Consider the following 23,183-nt stretch of genomic DNA (forward strand, 5'->3'; position numbering starts at 1 on the left):
TAAATCATTGTTGTAATGCATCAGGATGTTGTTTTAAGCATATTTCTTGGTGATTCTCATAAATAAAATAAAACATACTATATAAAAAATACTTATATATATATATATTAGCATAAATTAAAGTCAGCACAACAAATTGTACTATAATGTATAAATACTTTAATATTGATATATGTGTGTCTATATTAATATACAGTATAAATATATAAATATGTTTCAGAAATTAATGTGAAATATAAACAGTACAGCAATACAACTTAATATATTGATGCATACATATAAAATATATTATTTAGTTATTTATATATGATTTAATACATTTATACATGCACACTTTTCATTATGGTAATGAAATATGAGGGAATTCACCTAATTTTCATGAGAATGCCACAATGCAAAAGAGGGCCCAAAATAGAGCAAATTTTCTTTATGCAAAATAGAATTTCTTAATGATTTGGGGTGAAATATGCAAAACCAGCATGTTTTAATTCATTAACCTACATTTGGATCATGAGGAAGTGAGAAGCACAAGGAAAAGAAAAGAAACACTGGCGTGCTGCCGTGAACAGGGAAGTGCTGATTAATATCAAAGTCCTTTTATGCAAGTCGTGCCACTCGGACGCCATCTTGGCAACGCCTCCGGGCAGTTATTTCAGACTAACAAGACCAGGCTCCTATCTAAATGAATTGGCATAGAGTCAGAACTGAAAATTTTTTATGACTTTGCCTCAAAATAAGGTTTAAAACGCCTTTATCCCCACAGGTTATACTTTTACTACGCATGCACAAGGGTTCCTCAACTTTGCACATACGTCAGTCGAACCAGACAATAGGCTTAAATGTTCCCAGCTTGACTGTTAAAAGCAGATGATTGGCTTTCCAGCGGGAGGGGCGGGACATTTGCATACAACCGCCATCTTTGCAGTTACAGGTTTTCCTTTTATAGTTGTATTGAGGATTGAGGAAGTGGCATGTCTCTTAGAAATGGTCTCTGTTAATATTCATTTTTCTACGGAATATTGGGAGTGGGGTAAAACTGGGACTCGTGGTATTTGCCCACAGACACTAAAGAGACAGAGAGAGGAAATTATGTTAGTCATACCAGATGTTACAGCATCTGTTTATAAATTACAAAGGTAAACATACCAATACATTCCCTACTACATCTTCACAAAATCAACCAATCACTAGCAAAAACAAAAATAAAATTAAAACTGCAGGTAAAGCAGTGAGATGCTATCTGTCTGGCACAGCATACAAATAATTTATGGCATTTATTAGCAAATGTCATGATCTCCCCATGTCCAAGCACAGGTTACTGGCAGTGACACAACCTCGGCACCGCTATCTTGCACCACAAGCGGTGCCTCGACCCCACAGCACAGCCCCTGTCAGCTCTCATCAGAACCCCTTACTAACATACCTATACAACATCCCATCACTTCCTCTCATGTCTTCTGCATTTGCCATACAGCAACACTTAATACTCCTCCAGTACAAGCAGTTCTTTACATGTTAATATAAATCTACACTTTTTTTTATAAATCAGGTGAGACAAAAAAGAATTTGTTTATATATATCATTTTTTTAAAAGGTCTCCTATACATGTCTCTTATATTTGATCAAATGATTTAATCAAAAATACCTTTAAAATGACAACTTTGTGAAACATCCTTAAAATAACTTTCCTATATTATTGAATTATTATTTGTTGATTACAGTGATGGCAAAGCTGAAGTCTCAGTGTCACATGATCCTTTAGAAATCATTTCCAGATTTCTTATTATTATCGTTAAAACAGTTGTGCTGCTTTATATTTTTATGAAATTCATGACACATTTTTCTAAGATTCTTTGATGAATTTAAGCAAAGTCTTTGCTGTCACTTTTGATCAATTCATCCTTGCTGAATAATTTTACATTTCTTAAAAAAAAATGGTAGTGTGTGTATGCATGTGTGTGTGTGTGTGTGTGTGTAAATACATAAATACACACACACACATACATGCATTTATTACTACTACTAATTCTACCAGATATTCTTTGGAGAAATTTCTTTGTGATCAAAAAAAGTCTAAACGTACCTACATTAAATAAATCTGTGAATATTGAAGTCAAAGGGTGTAAAATTACATCAACACATAAAACATCTACACATACAGATTCAGTAATTTTTGCCGACATTCTCACCAGGCAAGGCTTAAAATCAGGGTCATATAGGGTTTCTTTTCTTCCACAGCCAGCATGACCCCTGTTTAACAACTTAACCCTTTCACTTACCAACAGTGTTACCCTGAGGGTGAAATGAGATCCATTCATCCTTTATTTGGCATGAACGAGACTAATACTCAGTTTGAAGAATCAGTATCCATTAAGAGTCTGCCAGCATAGACAAAAGACCACTGAGAGAAACTCTCGCCAATCTGGGAATGGTTTCCAAACCATGTAAATAAAAATCAATGCAAACAAGCCTCACATGTACATGTAAGATGCAGGGCATAAAACCTCAAAAATAAACCATGTTTGACTTATAAATGGAGGCAGCAAAACACACAAGTTCATTACATTGTGTACAAACTTTACAAACACATTATTGTCCTTAAGGGCATTATAGGGCAGTACACAGACACAAATCTTTCTGATGAGCAGACGTTCTGTAATTTCCAGGCCTTTCATCCAGTGCCAACACACTCAGATAATCACCTCTCCATGAGTGCAGTGCTAAACAGCACCAGAAGCTAAGCTGGAATGGCAAGGGAGCATCTTATTTCTACAAAGGCAAACACACACAAGCAGAGGTTCAGAAGAATGACACAGGGCAGCAGAAAGAAGCAACTGAGCCAGAATATTCCCTCCACCGCAATCATAAAGTGAGGCAAAACGTTTAAATGCAAAATGAGCTGATTAAGGCTAACGAAGCTTGAAGGGCAGCTAAAAATACCCGTGTCCACTTGCAGACGAAGCAGCCTGTGATCATCTTTAAGTGAAGTTTGGCTGAAATTACGTTTGGCTTTGAATAGAATGCGAAGGGGTGGTTTGCCATTTGAACATTCAAAATAGCACACACTGCCATTCTAGAGCAATTTATGACTACAAAAATAGAAATAATACATTCAAAAATCTAATAAAAATTGCTTCCATAAATGAAAGCATTAGTTTATAAAAGGTGCTGGCTTATATGCTTAAGATTACATGCTTTACTCAGGGTGTGTTCACACTTGTCATGTTTGGTTCGATGGTTCTGTTAGTGCGGTTCATTTGAGCATGTGTGAACGCTGCCATCCGAAACCTGGTGGCACAAAACAAGTGGAACAAAATGAATTTTAGTGCGGTTTGAAAGATATATGAAAGCAACATGGACAAAATACTTTACACTTTAATATGCTGAAAGTCTGACCTGATGCACCTTTTTTTTGGGGTGTTCGATGATTTCTGTCATTATACGTGTCGACAATTCAAGCTGACCAATCAGGTTGCGAATGTATCACAATGCCTTTAGTTTCAGTGTCTTTAGGTTCGCTGTCAAAAATACTAATGTGAACGCTAAGTGGACCAGGACCAAAGGTATCATTTTCCTTTTGGTCCAGGCCAAATTAACCAAACGAACTGAACTACAAGTGTGAACACACCCTCACACTAGCACTTTTGGTACACACCCAGGTTCATTTGTCATCAGAGTACGGTTTGTTTGGATGATGTGAACGCTGTCTTCTGAACTCGGGTGGGCACCCGATCCTGACAAGCATGACTGACGCACTACAAACAGAGAGCAATTTATCTTTCATATTCCTATTTTATATTTCTGTTCGCCTTCAGCATTCTTTAGAGCATTTGCAGTTCATTTGAAAGACGTAAGTGCCTTTTAAGTACCAAAGCTTTGTAAACAAAACGAACGGTTCAGAAACTTGAATATATAAAAGTGCAGAAAGCAATGTTTTGCATTTGCCACCTTCTCCTGCATCATCATTACTAAAGCAACAGTTAAATTTTGTCTACACTAGACGCGACAAAGCGAATGCTGAAAATCATTTGAAATTTGTGTCAATGTCAGAAATAGAAAGCAGCAGCAGTTTTCTGTCGGGGATTTATCACGCTGCGCTGTTTGCGTCCAGTGTAGACACGGTGTAAGCAACGGGGTAAACAGCTGCTGGCTTGATGATGCAAATGAACTGCGGTTCGGATCCAAATAAAATAATATGAACACAGGCCCAGCAGGGGAGGGGGGAGCAATCTAACTCGGGTTCAGACCAGGCAAGCGAACCAAGTGTGAAAACACTCTTAAGAGTGTCCGAATTATTAACTGACTTTTGCATAAACCATGAACTAAATGTGTACCATTTTGGAAATACTTATTATTAAAATTTTATACCAAAGTGATAAATAATGACATGACTTTTGTTTTATCGAAGTACCTCCCATATTTAACGCTCACGCAGCTGTTGACATGGCTACCACCTCAGGCAAATGTGACAATTTTTTTTACAAATGTCTGTTTTATTAACTTACCAGCTGAAAATGCTGGTTTAAAACAGCCTGGTCTGCTATTCCAAGCATATTTAATTTGGTTTAACCTGGTCCTCGGGCCTTGCTATGCTGGTCTTCAGCTGGTCTCTCATCAAGACAGTTCCCAAAACTCCTATAAAACCAGCTAACCAAGTTAAGCTGGTTTAAGATGTTTTAATCAGGTCTGTAATCTAACCATTTTGGTTAACGATACACTAAATCTTACCATGTAACAGACAGTTTAGAACCCATAATGCTTTATGGAAGACAAATGTAATATTAAACCGAATATTTGTGATCTATCAACCCAGGAAACCCACTGACTGTCATTTGTTAGGTATAAAATGATGCTGTTTTTTTCGCTACACAGGTTGGTGCAGCGTGTTTAGTATGGTTTGGATATACAGGCCTGCTGTCTGCTGGAACTTTGCGGCAGGGTTAACAAATGCACAAGCACTTATCGCCTTAAATGGTTCAGATCTACACACAGCAGACAATCACACATGCCACACACACACAGACGCACATTACAATGGACCACCAGGCACTAGAATTAAAAGCAACATTAGCAAACGGTTCACTCAGTTCAGTTTGCTTATGTCAGATGACAAGATTCACAACATGATACATATTACAAATATTACATGCCTGTGTTTCTGTCTGACTCCAAATGATGTGCAAAATCACACAATGCTGCATAAAAGCCTTAAAAATTTACCAGCTTTGAGCTACCAATAATCAGTTTGGCCAATTCTATTTTTTTATGACTGATACCATTATGTTGTTCTCTTAACTAATAAAATTTACTGGTAGACCTCGGTAGACGTTAAACATCCAATAACCAATGAAGTTCCACTTAACATTCAACAAACAATTATCACCCCATCTCCAACCAGTATTTTTTTTTTTACAGATATTTATGAATAAACATGTATGAATATTGCATGCAATATTACACACTATTATACTCATTTAAATATTTGTTAATTGAAATTATTTTTATATTAATTATTTAGATATTATTGTATTGAAATATGGGAAAAAATACTATTTATTTGCATAATCTGTCTTTTATGTTTGAAATGCAGTAATAAAAAAAACTAGTCAAAAAATTTAAATGGAAATAGAAAACTATAGAATTAGAATTATTCGGTATCTAAACATAAAAATAAACTGTAGAAGTCAAGAACAAATCATGTAGATGTAAGTTAGCTGCAGACAGGAATAAACTTTGTTGATGTCATGTTAAGATGATATAATAATACTTCATATTATCACACATCCATCATGTATCTATATATGTATCTATATTCAAAATAAAATCTCAATTCCATTAATATTACTATCTGGCGATTATATTGTATAAAAAATGTATGCTGCATTACACTGTCTGAGTATCTTTTTGTGGTATAAATGCAGCTTCAGATGCTGCTTTTGCAGTATAAAGATGGCTTGGCAATGCAATTTTGGGGAACTGCTTGTTTACCTAACTGCTGCTGTATTGAAGACATTGTACTGACATAAATAACAACACAGCCAGAGAAATTCAAAAATATCAGCGGGTACATGAAGATTCCACGGCGGTCATTTGACCGTTGGTCTCTAGGGAAACGCATTTTCAAAATCCTAACGGGAAAAAAAAATCAATTCTGAAGTCGGTTTCCTCAAGGTCAAATAGATACATTGTAACAAAGAAAATGAGGCGGGAGTTACAGCAAACGAACGAACGCCTTTACGAACACAACCTCAGCGCTGCTGCGGGGATAATAATTGGCTCCAACATCTGGTGCTGGTTGTGTTGGTATGGTATTGGGTTTGTGGTGGGAGGAGGTGGGGGGGCATTAACGTATCCTCCGCAACAACCATATTGTATAACGAAATAAGTCATTTAAAATGTCAATCATACCTTCGGATAGCTCCAGCTCCAGCTCAGCCAATCTGGCCCGCACTTCCAGTGGAAGGGGCAGCGCATCGCGGTCCGCCATTGTCCGTTCAAGGGGGTAAAAATCACTCTCGTTCTCTTTCTTCGACTCTTTCAGCGCTGCTGCCGTTTCTCCGCGTCGCAGCTGTGCATAAGGAGGGCTGCGGGAGACGCGTGTCCGATAACAAACTGTTCGGTGAACGGTAATGCTTGGAGATCTTCTGTCCCTCTCAACGAAGCCCCGCCATGTCTGAAGGGCTCCGCCGTTAGAGTCAGCAGTGTAAGATGTGGACTGTCAGTTCGGTGAAGCTCGCGGATCCAGAGCGGTGAGTATGTGTGTGCGCGTGTCTCTCCAACCCCTCTCTCCCTCTCTTTCTCTGTCACTCTCTCATGATATGACGCAAGGCGAGTGTGATTTTTACAGCCGCTAGGGGGCGACAGAAAGATTCTGTTTATGTTTCCATAAATAATCATTCCATAATGTGAAAAACCTGTTCAGGTTACATTTATGTAATGCATATAAAAAAAAAAAACAATAAAAAAAAAACGTGAATTTAAATTAAATTTCGAATAAAATGTTAAATAAAAAGAAACCGTTTGGATTTAAAAGTGACGATACATTAAAAAAAATGTGTCTTCACAAAAAAATTAGAACACTGTTTTCAGCATAAATAGGAATATGTTTCTTGAGGAACGAATCAGCATAATAGAATGATTTCTGAAGGATCATGTGACCTTTAAGACTGGAGTAATGGCTGCTTAAAAATTAAGCTTAGTCATCACAAGAATTAATTACAGTACTTTGATCTGTATTCAACAGATAAGAAATAATGTCCTAATGGTTAAGCTCACATTGGAAATCTGGATCCTTTTTATCTACATCTTGAAATAAAGTTTTAAATATTTTTTTAAACCATTGTCAAATGATGAAGAAATATGTATGAAATCATTATTTTTAGGTCACCAATCAGACAAATGTATGACATTTATCACGTGACTCTTCTTCATCCATGTTCTTGCTTCAGTTGAAGCACAAGATGCTGGATAAAAATCAAGTTTTACGCAAATTATGCGGAGTTCATGAAGCTTGAGTGCTGTTGTCAATTAAAGCAAAAAGGGAACAAACCAAAAACTAAGAAATTCATATGTATTTTCAGTATGTTTGGCACAAATTGTTTTGCTGATAATATAACTTGTAATATAATTTTATTTATTTACTGATAATTCTGCATTACTGGCCTTAAACAATAATCTCCATAAGATATTATATTATGCCACCTTGTGGTCATTCTGGTGACCACAAGATTATGCCAACATTGAGAATAAAAACTTGACTTGAGTGAAACAAACCAAGCCTACTTAACAAACATACAATTTCTCATTAACATTTATTAATTTTTTTCCATACATTTTCTCATAACCAATGTTTGGGTACCATTTTAACATTTTCCAATTATTTACATCTGTACAGAGAAAGCACACACATACGAGTGTATACATGTACTACAGTTTAGACTACAAGCATTTACACAGAGGAGAACAAAACAAAACGATAATCCCAAAAGTATTGTGCTACACAAATGTAGTGACGAAGGCTTTGTGACACCTCAACCACATCATCCTTTTTTCTACAATTTGGGAATTGAAAGAAAGAAAACAACAAACAAAACAAAAAAAATTGTAATCTAAAAAGTTAAGGCAGACTTTTTTTTTCAAGTTTAAATAAAATTCAAGTTTTCAAACACTTAATTTATATGTGATGTTTCCTTTTTTAAATTTGCTTCTTTTTTTGAACATCAACGGTCTATGTAATGAAACCTTCATTACTTTAACCAAGGTATGCTTCATTTATTGATGGAAAAATGATCATTTGCATTCAGAAAGTCAGAAAAATCAACAAAAGCTTCTTTTTGTTTTTGATTAACAGAGAGAAAAAAAAACATACTCACAGGGAAGATACAAGATAATATAACCAACAGACGCCATGACAACATCTCAAAGCATTCTGCACGTGCTTCACGCTGCAGGAAGACATTTAAAAAAAAAACTGTCTCGCTCAGTCCAAAATGATTTCAAACTCAAATGAGAACCAATTAACTTAACTAATGAACAGCATGAATGAGACTGAAACCCACAAAACAGCGCTGATCCATGTGTGCTGAAGGCTCAGATCTTTTTGCTCTTGATGTATACGTCACTATATAAAATGTACAGAATCCCACTCACATAGTTGTGGTGATATGAAAGCGAATTGGTGAAGGTCATACGATAGACGTTGGTGCATGTCAGTGTCTTTCCCTTTATTTCTACAGATAAAAGCACCAAAGTAAACCATGTGACGAACCATAGCACCACACTGGGATAGCAAACGAAGTTAAGAAGCAAATAATATAGCCATCTATCATTTAGATCACAGCAGACTAGGCACATGAATACTTCACCCTCGCAACCTGAGGACTTTGCAGTGTGACGATCTTCAAAATCGAATGAAGAGGCATCAGAGCGGTTCTTCCCAAACTATTGGCGAATAGGGGGAAAAAAAAAAAAGAAAAGAAATGATACAGGAGAACAATGTGTGCCATTAAAAGGTTAAAAAGAAAAGAACAACAATGTAAAAGAAAGCATGCACACAAGAACAGGTATACATACACCTGTATACAATATCACATCAGTACAATTTGATAGAGGATTAAGCATGTAAAAAAAATAATTCAGAGCTCAAAAAAAATAATTTTTTACTCCAGTGCTGGAACATCCAAATATAGAAATGGAACAAAACAGATTTACATGAAAGACACACTCATGCAGTTTTAATGGCTGGGACTGTCGGGACACTCAAGGTTAGCAAAATCATATACATATCAGTTAAAAAAAAAGGAAAGAAAACGCAAAAATAAAGTGTTTCAGGATCAGCACTATACAAAAATCACTATTTCCTCCCAAATTCTAACCCCAAAATAAAGGTGAGCTCTGAAAAATGTTTTTAAATAGTTCATCTCCAACTGATGCTGGTTCATTAATCCCATTTTCCTTGGAAAACAACGGAAAAAAATCTTGTAAGTCGAAAAATAAAATTACAACAAAAATATTCCGAGAACCCTTATGCACAAGTGCTTTTGTATGTAGGCCCTGATTCCAGTGACAAGCTGTGTGTCTGTCTGTGTGTGTGTGTGCTCACAGAGACCATGAGAAAAGAGGGACTTTTTTTTTTTTTTTGTGAGCAGCCCTGACAAAGTTTTCGTTCCCGTTCGGTCCTGGAAACAAAACCAAGTCCCTCAGGATTGGTGGAAGGAAGCCGTTGTACCGCCGCTCGCTCGTTCTCCACTGCTCTGATGAGGTTTCACTGTCTCTCTGGGACAAGCCGTCGCCGCAGATTTGGCAGTTGCAGGTGCTGATTCTCTGCATCTGCGTTCTGCTGAGTCAGAAGTCTTGATGTCTTCAGCGGTGGAGCTGAGAGGCCGGGAATCTGCTGATGGCTGCTGTGTTGGTGCCTCCCTTATCCTCTGACAGATCTCTGCATAGCTTGGCTTCCGGGGCTCCTGGTTAAATATGACAAATTAATCTAATTAATCCATTTAGATTATTGATTGTGCTTCAGTGCATTGTCAAATCTAAATCATAATTTCAATCTTGTATCTAAAATGTAGCATGAATTAAAGGACATGATGAACAGGATCTTTTATCAAAAGAAGTCTGTAATGCTCATTAAGGCTGCATTTATTTAATCAAAAATGCAGCAATAACAGTAATATTGTAAAACATTGATATACATTTAAACAACCATTTTCTATTTTAAAAATCTAATTTATACCCTCTGAAATTTTTGTCTTATTTGTATATACTAATATGCTGATTTGGTACTCAAAAAAAAATATTATTAATTATTAATCAAAAGAAAAGAAAAAATAGAAATAGAAATATTGGTAACACTTTAGAATAAGGTTCCATTAGTTAAAGTTAGTTAATGTATTAATTAACATGAACAAACAATGAATAATACATTTATTACTGTATTCATTCATCTTTGTTAATGTTAGTTAATGAAAATACAGTTATTCATTGTTAGTTCATGGTAATTCACAGTGCATTAACTAATGTTAACAAGCACAACTTTTGATTTAAATAATGCATTAGTAAATGTTGAAATTAACATGAACTAAGACTTATAAATGCTGTAGAAGGATTGTTCTTGCTTAGTTCATGTTAAAGAAAGTAGTTAACTAACATTAACTAATGGAACCTTATTCTAAAGTGTTACCGAAATATTTAGTAAAATGATATGTTTTACTGTCACCTTTGATCAAATTTAAACCATCTTGGCTGAAGAAAAGTATTCATTTCCTTCATTAAATAATAATATTATTGAACCCAAACTTCACTGTAGTATTCATCTGCTGTTAAAGAGTTTCAATCAATTAGAAAGTACCGAGGAGCTGATGCAGCAGAGCGCAACAGTTCCATATGATATGTGCTTCTGTACAATCCAGGTGAGCTTTTTTAAACATCAATTTCGTAATATTTAACTATTGAATAGCCAGTAAAAACTACACTGGCCAGAGAGTTTTTAACATAAAAATGAAAACATGGTACAACAGCTCAGCAGTGTCCACCAATTGTGCCACTGAGTTGGTCTCCCTAGACTCAACAACATATATAATTATACATAATAAATCATAATTATACTGTATAATTATATAATTATATAATTATCTGAATATTCTCCTATAAAAATAATATGTACTCTAAAAAAGCAGCACAAGTCTTTGAAAAAAAATGTTATTTTACAATTTTTGATTCAATAAATTACTGATAGGTTTGATTTAAACCACATGGTGAGGCTACCTGGACACTTACTGTTATTGGATTGCTCAGTGGTGTGGTTTTAGCAGCTTTTGTCTCGGAGCACTTCTCAGCAGGTGTCTGTTTCTCTTTAGGTTTTTCTTTAGTTGTCAGGCTGTAAAATACCAAAAAAAAAGCAATCCATATATTAGAAAGCGCCATTTTCTAAATTTTTCCAGAACTTTATTTTTTCCACCAGAAGTACGTTTATAATATTAGGCTGTTTGCAGCAAGGACGTAAAACACTGTCCAAAAGGCTTCAAGCTATTTACTTTGGAATTCCACACATGAAAATATGCACACAGAGGTTACTTTACTTCGAACACCTTTAAGCGAGAAAAGATTTGTCACATGTATTGATTAATTACTCAGAATAAGAAAACCCACTTTGTAAGTGCTGGAGAGGGTGAGTGTTGGTGGTCCACTGGGGTCTGAGCAGCAGGAGCAGGAGCAGGAGCAGGAGCAGCCTGCACGGATTCTTTGGGGGTCCCTGAAATCACACGGCTGGTGACCACATCTTTATTTAGAGGCTGTGGAGAGACAAAGAGGCCTCCGTGAAACTCCTACGGCAAGGACAGCAGCAACTCAAACACACACACTTACTCTAATCCACTCAAAACACCCAAGGACTTGTCATGGTTATGACTGACAGCAAGGTCTACTGTGAACCTGGCATTCTATGCTAAGTGCAAGTTTATATTTAAAAAGACAGTGCATTTGGTCAATTATCAAGAATTCAAATAATATAAAGCCTGAAATGTTTTTCCCCTTCCTTTTTTAAAATTCAGAATATTAAAAGACAGTTTAATGCTGCAGTACTAACACAAAAGACACTCATGAAAGACTGAATGAAAGCCAACCTTGTCTTTCACTGCTCCGGTGACAATGTCAGACAGTCTGTTTTCAAGGCTGTTTTCAGTTTTTACTTCAGGCTGTAGATTTCCTGCGGCTCCAGGCAGAGGAGGGAAGCTGGACAGGCCCAGCTCAAAGCTGGGGGATGGAGTGCGCTCTTGAACAGGAGGAGGTGACTGTGTTGCTGCTCTCTGTTAAACATATGGAGAAAGAGAGTTGAAATGTGTGCAACAAATTGAGCCTGCATTGGCACATTTATTTATAACTCTGTTTTTGCTGTGATAGAAACACTTTCAAATGAAACTCCTCAATATCCTACTTGCATTATTACAAAGCCCTACAGGAAAACTCTATTCTGATTGGTCAATCACAGCATTCTGTGGTCGAACACCCAGGCAACTGATATTTTTCATATTCTTTTTTTACATGGACATGTCTTTCGTATCAATCTGGTTTCTTTTTCTTGACATAAAGTAACTAGCATTTTCACTCGAATCAATACTTCATGTCGATTTATTAGTTTACAAAGATAATTCAACCCTTCAGGCTTGATTGTAGATCATATTTTACTTAAAGTATTTAGAGTTTCCTATAATAACAAAAGTAAAACTAAACAAAACGCTTGTCTATGCAGTGTTAGTTGAAAGAAGGCAAATAACATACTGGAAACTTGTTGTCATCTCTCCTTTTCCTGTATCCATAGCCACCCCTTCTTCAAAAGAAGCAAACGATCAAACAAACAATATGGAAAATCTACCACCATTTCTTACAGAAATCCCCCCTATTCTGGATATGGTATTACAACAATATGTATGAAATTAATAAACAGCTGGTGCAGATGTGCAACATTACCTTCCACGGCCTGCATTCAGAGAGTAATCGGCCCCGTTCACCTCCATTCGTCCATTTCCAACCTGGTCCCGGCGTGGATAGGACGGACCGCTCTGTAGTCGAGGTCGGCTACCCAGGTGATGAGCCTGTGGAGGACGTGTCCCATTGGGGACCCTCTCCGAAGGGAAAGTAGAGAAAGCAGCAGGGTTTTCCAGCAGAGTGGTTCCATGTTCTGTTGTTGTTGTTAGACGAATGTGTGTTCTGTTGTGGTTCCTGAACAGATGGAAGAATGGTTACACAGCTGTTTTCTATTTTAAAACGTAATTTATTCCTGTAGTGCAAGGCTGGATTTTCAGCATCATTACTCTAATCTACAGTGTCACATGATCCTTGACAAGTATTTTAATATGCTGATTTGATGCCCAAGAAACATTATCAACAATTTTGAAAAATGTCAAAAATGTATGTGAATATTTAATTTATGTGAATTCCATGAGAACTTTCAAGATTTTGCCAATAGAACAATATTTATTTGAAAAGTATATCTTGTCATATTATACAATTATTTACTGTCACTCTTGATCATTTGTATCCATCCTTGCTGAAAAGTATAAATTTATTTCTCTTTAGCCTATAGTGTAAATATATAACAAATGGTTTTCACTGTTACAAAAGTACCTGTGTCGAGGGTCATACTGTCTGACATTTAGTGGAGATGTTGCTGATTTAAATGTTGGAGAACCAGCAAAGCCGTTAATGAACGCAGGGCTGGGAAATGGAGTTACCTGTTGGTAGACAAGACTTGATTAGAACCTCTCCAGGCTCCATTCAGATATTCCTCAGAGCCAAACAGAACACATGGCACTTACCAGAGTCGGGTCCAGGTAGCTCTGTGTAGCTGACCAGCCCTGAGGCGTCACCAGTCTGTAAAGAGGAAACTGTTGCTGTGCTCCATACACAGGTGGGATGTAGTAAGGGGTGTAGCGCTGCTGGACATTTGAGGACACATCCGCTGGCCGATACCCATTCTTTGGCACAAAAGTATTGACGGCAATGGCCTTGGCCTTTATTCTAGCCTAGAAAACATTGGTAGATTGACAAAAAAGCTTTATTTGAAAGCGCAAAAAAGGAGAAGTCTTGAGATCTTAAAAATAGCACAAAACATCCTTCAGTGATTGCACCCTACCTTTATTGGCTTCCCTTGAAAAGTTTTCACCTCTTCTCTGAGATACTGATATGCCTGAAAGAGTGATGTGTGCCAATGTTTAGCAACCAGAAGGGAGCTTATCAAAAATCCTGAGGTGATCAAATCAGGGGCAATAAAGGAGACTCTTACCAGCTGAGCATCTGCCTCAGATTCAAAGGTGATGAACCAGTTGTCATTGTAGGCAAACTCACAATTGATGAATTTGGGCAAGTTATCGTTCTTAAAGAGCGCTTCAACTTCCTGTAAAAAATGAAAGCCAAATGTCAAAGCACAAAAATAAGGTCGGAGCATTAAAGATGTTATTGAATCAGAGAGATGCATGATGCGTACCTCCAGAGGAGTGGCCTCGGGAACCTCTCTGAGAATTACGATGCAGCGGTTCTGATTGGGCCGCACTTTCTCTCCACATATGTCCACTTGGACGAGAGGCAGCTCTGGTGAGTCATAAATGCATCATTAATGTCAGACTCATCTTCTGTGTATAAACCAAACCCATTTTGATGAGTTGAAAACAAAAAGCCATCCTGTGACCCATAAAAGTGCAAAAGTGTTTTTTTAAACTCACTTTTAAGGATGTCTGCAATGAGATCCACATCAGTGCTGAGTTTCTTGATTTGATCAAGGTTTGCCAAAGTCACTATTGGCACATATTGGTCACTGTCCATTTGTGAGATGAGGTACATGTCATTGGCTAGATTCTCCCTGGAAAAGGATAAGAGTCAGGTCACCATCAATCCTACACTGACTCAAGCCAATCTTCAAATTTTTAAGATCATTCACTAGAATTCAAAAGTTTGGGGTCGGTGTGATTTTGCTTAGCTAAATAGTTTAACATTTATTATTTTATTTTGCAAGGATGCATTAAATTGATCAAAAGTGTAGTGCATGTTCTAGCCTTTTCAGATTCTTGTAAGAATATCCTACATACTCAAATGCTAAATGCTCTTTAGTTTTCATTTGCAGAAGTGAAGCCTGTAACATTTCAATGAGATATTAACACAAAACAATCTGAAATTCACTGTTCTTGATTTAAGGTACCATGTCAAGATATGTTGTTTCAATGGATGTCCAATGTTAAAAAAAAAAAAAAGCAGTGAGCTTCAGGCAAGTGCACCCAACAGGACCAGTAACCAATCAATAAGCTGGCTCAATGTGATCAGTTGTGTAGATGTTAGTAATTACCTAGAAAGGCAGAACTCCAGTGTTGCCTTCAACTGTTCCCGAAGGTCTTCAAGCTGTCTGGAGGAGTCTGAATCATCCACCCCTGCACAAAAGAATAAATCAAATGATAGATTATTTAAGAATCCTATAGTTGAAATGAATCCTTAACTAGTATATTGTATCATAGTTAACCTGCAGAACAGTAAATAACTGAAATAAAATTAGGTTGACAACAATGAACAAAAGAGCAAAAGCATATTACCTTTCATACTGGTATCCTGGTTTGACACAATGCCCTTCTCACTGGCTGAGCTTCCCATGTACACTGATTCTGGCTGTGCTGCAAAGGGCAGCTCTACAGATGTAGATACCTGCTGTTCCTCATTCCAGTTCCCTTTGCCTTCACTGTTGCTATAACCTAGCATGGACAAAACAAATAGATCAGAACCCCCTCAGACTGATCGGGTCGGTATACGCTGAATTAACTTAAGCACAATCACTTTTGGAGGGTTTACCTCGTGAGATGCAGTTTGATGGGTCATCGGCTCCTTCTACCCATGCCTGCTGAGAATCTGGGTTGGTTGGAGCAGAGGCCTCCGGTTTATGCATGTAATTGGCCCATGCCTTTGCATTGGGATTAAGGTATGAGATCTTGGAGGATTCCTTTAAAAACAGAAAGCAAAAAACATGGGTTATCAATCAGGTGTGTGATTATTAAGGAAATGCATATTCAACTGTGGGCTCTCAAGCCTCAATGTCTTTACAGTCATGCCACTAAACACAGTGGCCACTTAAGACATACTTTAACATGGCTTTTACTGCATTACATAAAAGTTTTTATTTATAAACTTTGTGATGACTTAACCGGACTTGAAATTTATTTTTTCTATAAAATAATTTTTATTTTTCCTTTTTAATAAATGTAATTTGGTTTGATCTAGTGCAATGACATTCATACACATTTAACTCTGGCTGAAGTGTCCAAATAATTTCAAGGGCTACTGAATAACCAAGCTCAAAGCTAGCTAGAGAAGTACTTACGAGTTCACTATAAGCATTCCGCCAGTCCCATACACACGATCCTTCAGTTGCTAACAGGTTATATGGGTAGGATGCTATGAAACCCATAGAAGTTTGGAAATCCTCTGGGATAGCAACAGAGTCTGATTCAGCATCCTGTTCATCATTTTGCACAGTAAGGCTAGCCTCAGAGACAGCATTGTCCCCCCATGCTGACACCAACGCACATGTCTCTATTTCGTTATCAGATAACAGGACATGTGGTTCTTTGGCCCACGCCGGAAGGCAGTGACTAGAGTGCACAGAATCACTCAACTCTGATTTCCCAAGAAGGTCTGAAACCATATTCAGCATGACTTGCTCCTCCTCCATTTCACCCGGGTCCTGAGGGTTTTCCAACTGCACCGAAACTGTGCCCTGATCTTTATTGAGGAAATATATCTCGTAAGATGGCAATGTGGCATAAATATCAACCTGGTCAGGCTCTACTGGCAACGGAATTGCTGCATTTACATAAGCAGCTTTATCATTCATATCCTTAACACTGACTTTTAAAGCAGACTGATCAAAATCAAGAACTCCAAGATTGCTTGTTATAAGTTGGGCAACATGAGGTATGGTAGTAGTCAAGCTCTCAATGGACGCATAATCACTACAATGGCCTTGTACGGCACATGCCTGTGCCTCTCCAGTTTCAACTGATAGTGTTTCAGTACTCAAGAGAGGAATGTTGCAGTCAACAACATCTCCTCTGATTTTTCCTATGTCTTGAAGTTCGCTGTGCTCCTGAATGGATGTAACTGAAGATCTCGGAGTGTCATTGACTGGCTGTCCTGAAGAAGAGTCCGGGTACTGGAAAGCACTTTCCCTCATGCAGTCTACTGACAATAAATTACAATCAAATGTCTCCAAAACTTCAGACTGGCTTGGTGGTTGAGATCGTGTTTGTACATCACTGCTAGCAGAACAAACAGATTTCAAACAGTCATTGTTATTCCCATCATTTAAGCATTTAGGCAGCTCTAAAGTTGGTACGAGTCCCTGCGGTTCAGGTTTTGACATTTTGGTTTCACCATCATTAGCACACCAACAAATCTCAGCCACTAACTTCCGTTCATCCTCACTGAAGCATTTGCTGGCAATATGCGTCTTCTCATCATGTTGTAAACAAGTCTCTCCTATTTCATTGTCCATGACTTGCTCTTGTGCTGTTGCATGCAATTCGCTTCCCAATCCTGCATGTATTAAATAACTCGCTGCAATGCTTTCTGGATGTCCTTCATTACATACATCATTGTGTGATGTATTTAAAAACCAGGTGGAATTGCTGTGGAAGAGATTTTCCTCAACAGGACGATCAGAAGCAGGTACATGTTCAGATATTGTGTGAACATCATCAACAACAGAAGAACTCAAAGAACTTAGATTGTGATAATCAGCTTCTTCACATTTACCAGTTACTTCCAGCAAATGCTCAAAGTTCACAAGAGCATTTGTAGGAAGCTGAAATGGACTCATGTCACATGGTTCAGCATTTGCAAACTTAGCATTTGGTTCTACATTCTGTTCCCTGTTTGGATTGTCACAAGATTCTGACACAATCTTTGTCTGGTCAGTGGGAAATGCACCGCAAGTGTAGACATGTGTGCTTAAAGTCATGTCTTCTTCAGCATTACAAGTAAGATCTAAACAAATACCTTCTGCATGAGATGGACCGCTCGCACTCTGAGCCACACCAGTAACCTTGAAGATAACGGATTCATTTGTCTGCACTTCAGTTTGCAATATACTGCACTGGAAAGCATTCAGAATGACCTCCTCCTGCGTTGCATTTTGTCTCGATTCAATTTCAGCTCTACAACAGGAAGGTGATTTTGACAGGTTGTCTTCTTCATCAGAAGCCAGTGGGGTCTCAGAGCAAAACCTTACATTTTCAATGTCTTCAGAGGCATCTTTACAAGAGAACCTTTGGTCCTCTGTCTCAACTAACTTTTCTAATGCAGATGTGCTGACAGCTGAAAGAGCCTGAGGCATTTGTTTCGGAACTTTCTCTGCAGGGGTGTTCTTGAAAACAAATTGATCTGATTCCACGGCAGCTACACTAAGGTTTGTAGAGCTATCCGTTGTGTTGCCAAGAGAAGAAATGAAGTAATCAGCAGACTCAATGGGTTTCTTCTCCACCTTTAGGTTCATTGATTCTCTATTATCATCATCATTTCTACATTGATTTTCCAGTTCTACTTCATCTGGGAGACCATATTGATCTTGCAGAGGTGGTCTCAACATAGATTCATCAAAAATGGCATTATGCATGTTGAGCTCAGAACCGTTTTCCAGATTTGTAGCCTTGAAACCAGAGCTACTATAAAGATCATGGTTTTTAAGTGGGTCAGCAGGTTCCCCCTGTGGCATTGCAGTATCTGTACTTGACTTCAAAACAGACATCTGTTCATTTCTGGCCGGCAGATCTGGGGAGGGTTGATCAATAGCATCCTCTACAGCAGTAGAAGGAGAAAGTGTGTTCTCTGTATCCGTACAAGGAGTAGAAATGTCATTTTCAGATAAAAGCCTTTCATTTTCTTGAACAGGAAATGGTTTTAGAAGATCTGGGAGGGCATGTTCCTCATTTGGAAGTGCTAAATTTAAAGGTAGATTTGTAGAAGACCCTAGAGTTCTCTTTGAGGGACATTTTTCTGTTTGTCGTGTTGCTGTAATCTCATGTGAAGGCCATGAACCCGTTATTGTGTGGTCTTTCGAGAGTAATGAATTATCAAACAAAGTCTTTTCAGAGACAGCTGGTGCGCTTGCATACCTGACTGCATCAGCTTGTGTCACGGGCTGGTGCCCACACTCACTCTCAAAATCCTCTAAATCAATCAAGCAAATGCTGTAGAAACTCTGTTCTTTTTTAAAGCCACGGTCAGTGATCAACAGTCCAGATTTTACCTCTTCTGAGTCATCCAGATTTATTGAGCTCCCAGAGCATTTATTGAATGGAGAGGTGGCTTGCTTTGGAGTGGAAACAGGTTTTGATTGTACATCCCACGGTGTCTTAACTTGATCCTCTTTTGCAATAACAGAGAAACCAGATGGACTTTTACACAGGGCATTTTGCCTGAGGGTGGTGTTCTCACTCTTGCCATCTTGAGATAATTCTGTGGAATTCTGTTGACCATCACAAAACCATTTTGCTCTCATTATGGCATTTTCAGCTATTCTCCGTTTCACAGAATCCAACGTTTCAGTTTTCTTTATTTGGCAATTGTCTCTTCCCATTTCACTGGCCTTTCCTTTCTGGACTGCATTCTTGTGGATAGGAGGATCACCGACAGGTTGGTCCCAAAATGCCATTCCTTCCTGTACACTGCTTCCACCCTCTTTAATGAGGTTGAGACCTGCTGACAAGTTTGTGGAGGAAGCATTACAACTGGTATCCAAAGCAGCGTTCACATTCCCATTTTGAGAAGGCTTCTCGATGGCCAGATCGGCGGAGGACCAAGCACAGTCTCTGACGTCTTTCGCTGTGTAGCCCTCTGGAATGGCTGCCTGAAGAAGACTTGTTCTCTCGCTGACCAAATTAGGGTTCAATTCTTTGCTGAAACAACACCCCATATTTTAATTGGTGAAACGACGTCTATGCAAACCGGAGAACAAAAACTAGGTCCTCTCACAAGCTCCTCAGAGAGGGAAAGAGAGACAGAGGCGCACGCTATGGCTGCTTACCCCCTCCCCAGACCCAAAATAGCACATTTAAAATTATACAGCTGACTCACATGGGCCCATCACTCAAATGCGAAGTCTCTCCAATGATTTGTGCTTCAATGGACACTGTACTTGGATTGTATGGATGGAATCAGCAACTTGGCATTGTCTCAAACACAAGGGTGGTTCACAAAACCGCCTGTTAAGCCCTTTCACAACGCCCAAAGCTGGGCGGGTTTCTCAGTTGTTTGGTAGGTTTAGTTGTAGTAACACTTGTAGGTTTTTATTCCCTAATCACAATTGCTTAACATACTTCAAAAGACTAAACAGCAATGTGTACGTTATACTTTACCAAAAGTGGAATCTCTTTCTCCTTTGCTTCCTGTGACTGCTGCACCTGTGGCTCCACGATAGTTTTTCCTTCCTGGTCTGAAGTCATGAGCTGTCCAGGTTCTAGCTCCGAACGCAGAGCTCTCCAGACCACCAGGGAACTGTGGATGATGAAGCAATGGAAATAAATCAATTACAAATGTTCCAAAGTTTGGGGGTATTTGTAAAATAAATTAATACTTGAGTTTTATTCCGTAAGTGGTTACAAAAGATTTCCATTTCAAATAAATGCTGTTGTTTAAACTTTCTTTCCAACATGAAACATTTAGTAATATAAACAAGTATTTTCAACTTCCAAATAACCATATTAAAATTATTTCTGAAGGATCATGTGACACTGCAGAAAAACTACAAGACTTAACAGCCAACAAGATTGAAAGAAAGTGACTTGACATACACCAAAGCATACTCAGAATTTGTGCTCTGCATTTAACCCATCCAAAGTGCACACAGACAGCAGTGAACACACACACACACACTGTGAACACACACACGGAGCAGTGGGCAGCCATTTGTGCTGCGGCGCCCGGGGAGCAGTTGGGGGTTTGGTGCCTTACTCAAGGGTCCCTTAAGTCATGGTTTTGCTGGCCCGAGACTCGAACCCACAACCTTAGGGTCAGGAGTCAAACTCTTTAACCACTAGACCACGACTTCCCCAATTCCACGACTTCCCCATTGCATTAATGAGAAACTCATTCTTTAAAATACTTGTATATTTATTTATACAGAATCTTTGTAAAAAAGCAACTACACTGCAAAAAGTGCATTTTAAGTAAACAAACATCAATAATGCATGAACATCCAAAATAAGACCACTGTACCATGTGCTTCAACAAAAATATGTAATGTACTTAAGAGTGAATCTTATTTCAGTTTTCCAAAAAGAGGGCAGTGGCGGGGTGGGGTGTTGTGTGATTGGTGGTTGGGTATGTGGGTGGTTTGAGAGGGGGTTATATAATACCCAAACTCAAAATGTGTCATTTCCATACCTAAAATACATATTTTACAGTCACTGTTATGTAGATTGATCATAAAGCTAAAAGGCTGATTACCAGTGGCAATCTTTCACAAAACTGAATTAACATCTACCAAATTTATCACAGGTAGAATGCAAAATGTTCTAATTTCACAAGCATTTCAGTCAAATGTCATTTAAGCAATATTTCAAACCTTTAACCCACGGGGGCAGGGGGGCAATATGGCAACAGTTGCACAATTCCATGGGGGGTAAAACCCTGCATCCAACACTAGCTGTAGGAGTTAGATTTAACTGATCATGGGTCGAGAGTAAGGAGAGATGACTGACAGATGCTGCTGGATTTGCTGCTCAGCAGATTGACTAATTCCTTAACTTATAAGATAAGATGTGCTTCCTCTACACAAATCAAAAGTGAACGTAAACAGCGAGAGCTAATTCATAGGAGATTTAAATTCGAAAAAAACATTGGCAAAAGAGGACGTGTGGTAAGCCCAAGTGCACTTTAAATTGAATTTATTTTGCACATAGGGGAAACAATAACATTTAACAATTGCTTGATCGTGTAAACATAAAAAACATACATTTAATCTGTCAAATGCAAATTTTGACTCGAGACATTCCTCTCAAAAGACACATGGTGGATGTTTACAATGTGACAGTACGTAAACATGACTGCACCGCAATGCATAACCATTTAAAATGACCAATATTTAAATGCTGTATAAAACAACATGCAAGAACCACAAGCAAACTAAATGAGGTTACTAAAAATGACATCTGTATTGAAGATGTCAAATCAACTATCCATATGTCAAAGCACATGAATGCTGCAGGCCAAACCCACAAACACAACAGACAGCTGCTAGCTAAAACCAGTAAAACTATCCCCTTCTATAAAGTGAACTGCACACGAACACATCAAAAACAAACTTTAAAATCGTTTAAATCTCCAACTATCAAACACAGAATGTTAAACATCCATCAAACAGCTTATTTAAACAGAAAGTAAATAAGAGTGTCTGTTAGCTTACATGCTAAACACTGGCAGATACTGAGAAGTAACACAGCTAGCCTGTACAGTTAGCGCAAGTTGCTAACTTCGAATGGCGAATAAACATTCAGGTGTTCATTTTGGGATTCAATTTCTGTCTAAAGCTATATATGGATGAAATGTTTTATTAGATTAGCGCAATAAACGTGCGTTTGAGTTTCAACTCACCTGTTTCTCCTCTCCGCGCACGGGAGACTGTTTGCGGCCCGAGCGTCTGACTTCCACGAACAAAACTTAGAAAACAAATCCACAGATCCTCGCAGGAAACTTTCAAACCACCACAAAAACGTCAACAGCCTCCAAGTACCACCAGCTCCTCGGTATCAGGTCTGATAGTGAACTTTAAAGGTCTGTTTTGTGATGTTTAAGTGACTGGCTAACGTTGTTGTCGAGATGGTAACACGAGACTGATTGAATGTGTGTTATTCTTCAAAACGGCTTGAGTCTCCGTGGGAAAAATGCGACTATCTATATCCGTACGTGCTAGTTAAACTGGGAAATAATCAGGAACGGAGCCACACGCCTCTTCCCTCCCCGTGTTTTTGCGTCCGGAGTTAAGCTTCACTCTCTCCGCCAAACCGCACTACGAACTCCCGCCCAGAGCCGCTTTATTGACTAGCCCTACCACTCTCCGCTGCGGCCCTTTCAGTAACTCAACGGCTCTATGTTCTAATCGCTTTTGATTGCAGTTCAAAGAAGGCTGTCGATAGGGGGCGCCATAAGACAAC

At 38.3% G+C, this 23,183-nt stretch overlaps 2 protein-coding genes across 13 annotated transcripts in view; both read right to left on the reverse strand.

Annotated features, from left to right (window-relative positions):
- The window catches only part of LOC113066150 (disco-interacting protein 2 homolog C-like), a 100,679-nt gene extending 93,849 nt beyond the window's left edge, over positions 1-6,830 (reverse strand). For 7 of the 9 annotated variants that reach the window (XM_026237848.1, XM_026237849.1, XM_026237844.1 and 4 more), the window contains exon 1: positions 6,409-6,830. In XM_026237848.1, the coding sequence (XP_026093633.1) occupies positions 6,409-6,487 (79 nt within the window). In that variant the 5' untranslated portion in view covers positions 6,488-6,830. The remainder of the gene's footprint in view (positions 1-6,408) is intronic. The other 2 variants (XM_026237850.1, XM_026237847.1) reach the window with 1 other exon arrangement.
- A 964-nt stretch (positions 6,831-7,794) lies between these two features.
- Positions 7,795-23,093, reverse strand: LOC113066152 (la-related protein 4B-like). Of its 4 annotated transcripts, none has more exons than XM_026237857.1 (17): positions 22,624-23,093; positions 20,388-20,526; positions 15,829-15,976; positions 15,576-15,731; positions 15,335-15,416; positions 14,718-14,854; positions 14,483-14,586; positions 14,282-14,392; positions 14,132-14,185; positions 13,815-14,021; positions 13,624-13,730; positions 12,967-13,218; positions 12,778-12,826; positions 12,123-12,305; positions 11,650-11,792; positions 11,278-11,377; positions 7,795-9,962 (listed from the first exon to the last, which is right to left on the reverse strand). In XM_026237857.1, the coding sequence occupies exons 2-17, from the start codon at positions 20,472-20,474 to the stop codon at positions 9,699-9,701; spliced, it is 2,184 nt and encodes a 727-aa protein (XP_026093642.1). In that variant the 5' UTR covers positions 20,475-20,526; positions 22,624-23,093; the 3' UTR covers positions 7,795-9,698. The 4 variants fall into 4 exon arrangements, with proteins under 4 accessions (XP_026093642.1, XP_026093643.1, XP_026093640.1 ...); XM_026237858.1 differs by having other exon boundaries at positions 12,778-12,823; positions 22,624-23,092; XM_026237855.1 differs by lacking the exons at positions 20,388-20,526; positions 22,624-23,093 and adding an exon at positions 16,355-20,342.
- Positions 23,094-23,183: the final 90 nt, after the last annotated feature.

This window comes from Carassius auratus, chromosome 49 (genome assembly GCF_003368295.1).
Source record: "Carassius auratus strain Wakin chromosome 49, ASM336829v1, whole genome shotgun sequence".
NCBI lineage: Eukaryota > Metazoa > Chordata > Actinopteri > Cypriniformes > Cyprinidae > Carassius > Carassius auratus.

What these genes read in the sequence shown, in the direction of transcription:
- LOC113066152 (XM_026237855.1), bottom strand. Translation starts at nt 19,945, where the DNA reads ATGGGGTGTTGTTTCAGCAAAGAATTGAACCCTAATTTGGTCAGCGAG. An exon ending in CTGGAGTTCTGCCTTTCTAG is followed by an intron (nt 14,855 to 15,334) that starts GTAATTACTAAC and finishes ATCCTTTTCCAG; the next exon opens with GGAGAATCTAGCCAATGACA. An exon ending in CTGAGGCAGATGCTCAGCTG is followed by an intron (nt 14,186 to 14,281) that starts GTAAGAGTCTCC and finishes TCACTCTTTCAG; the next exon opens with GCATATCAGTATCTCAGAGA.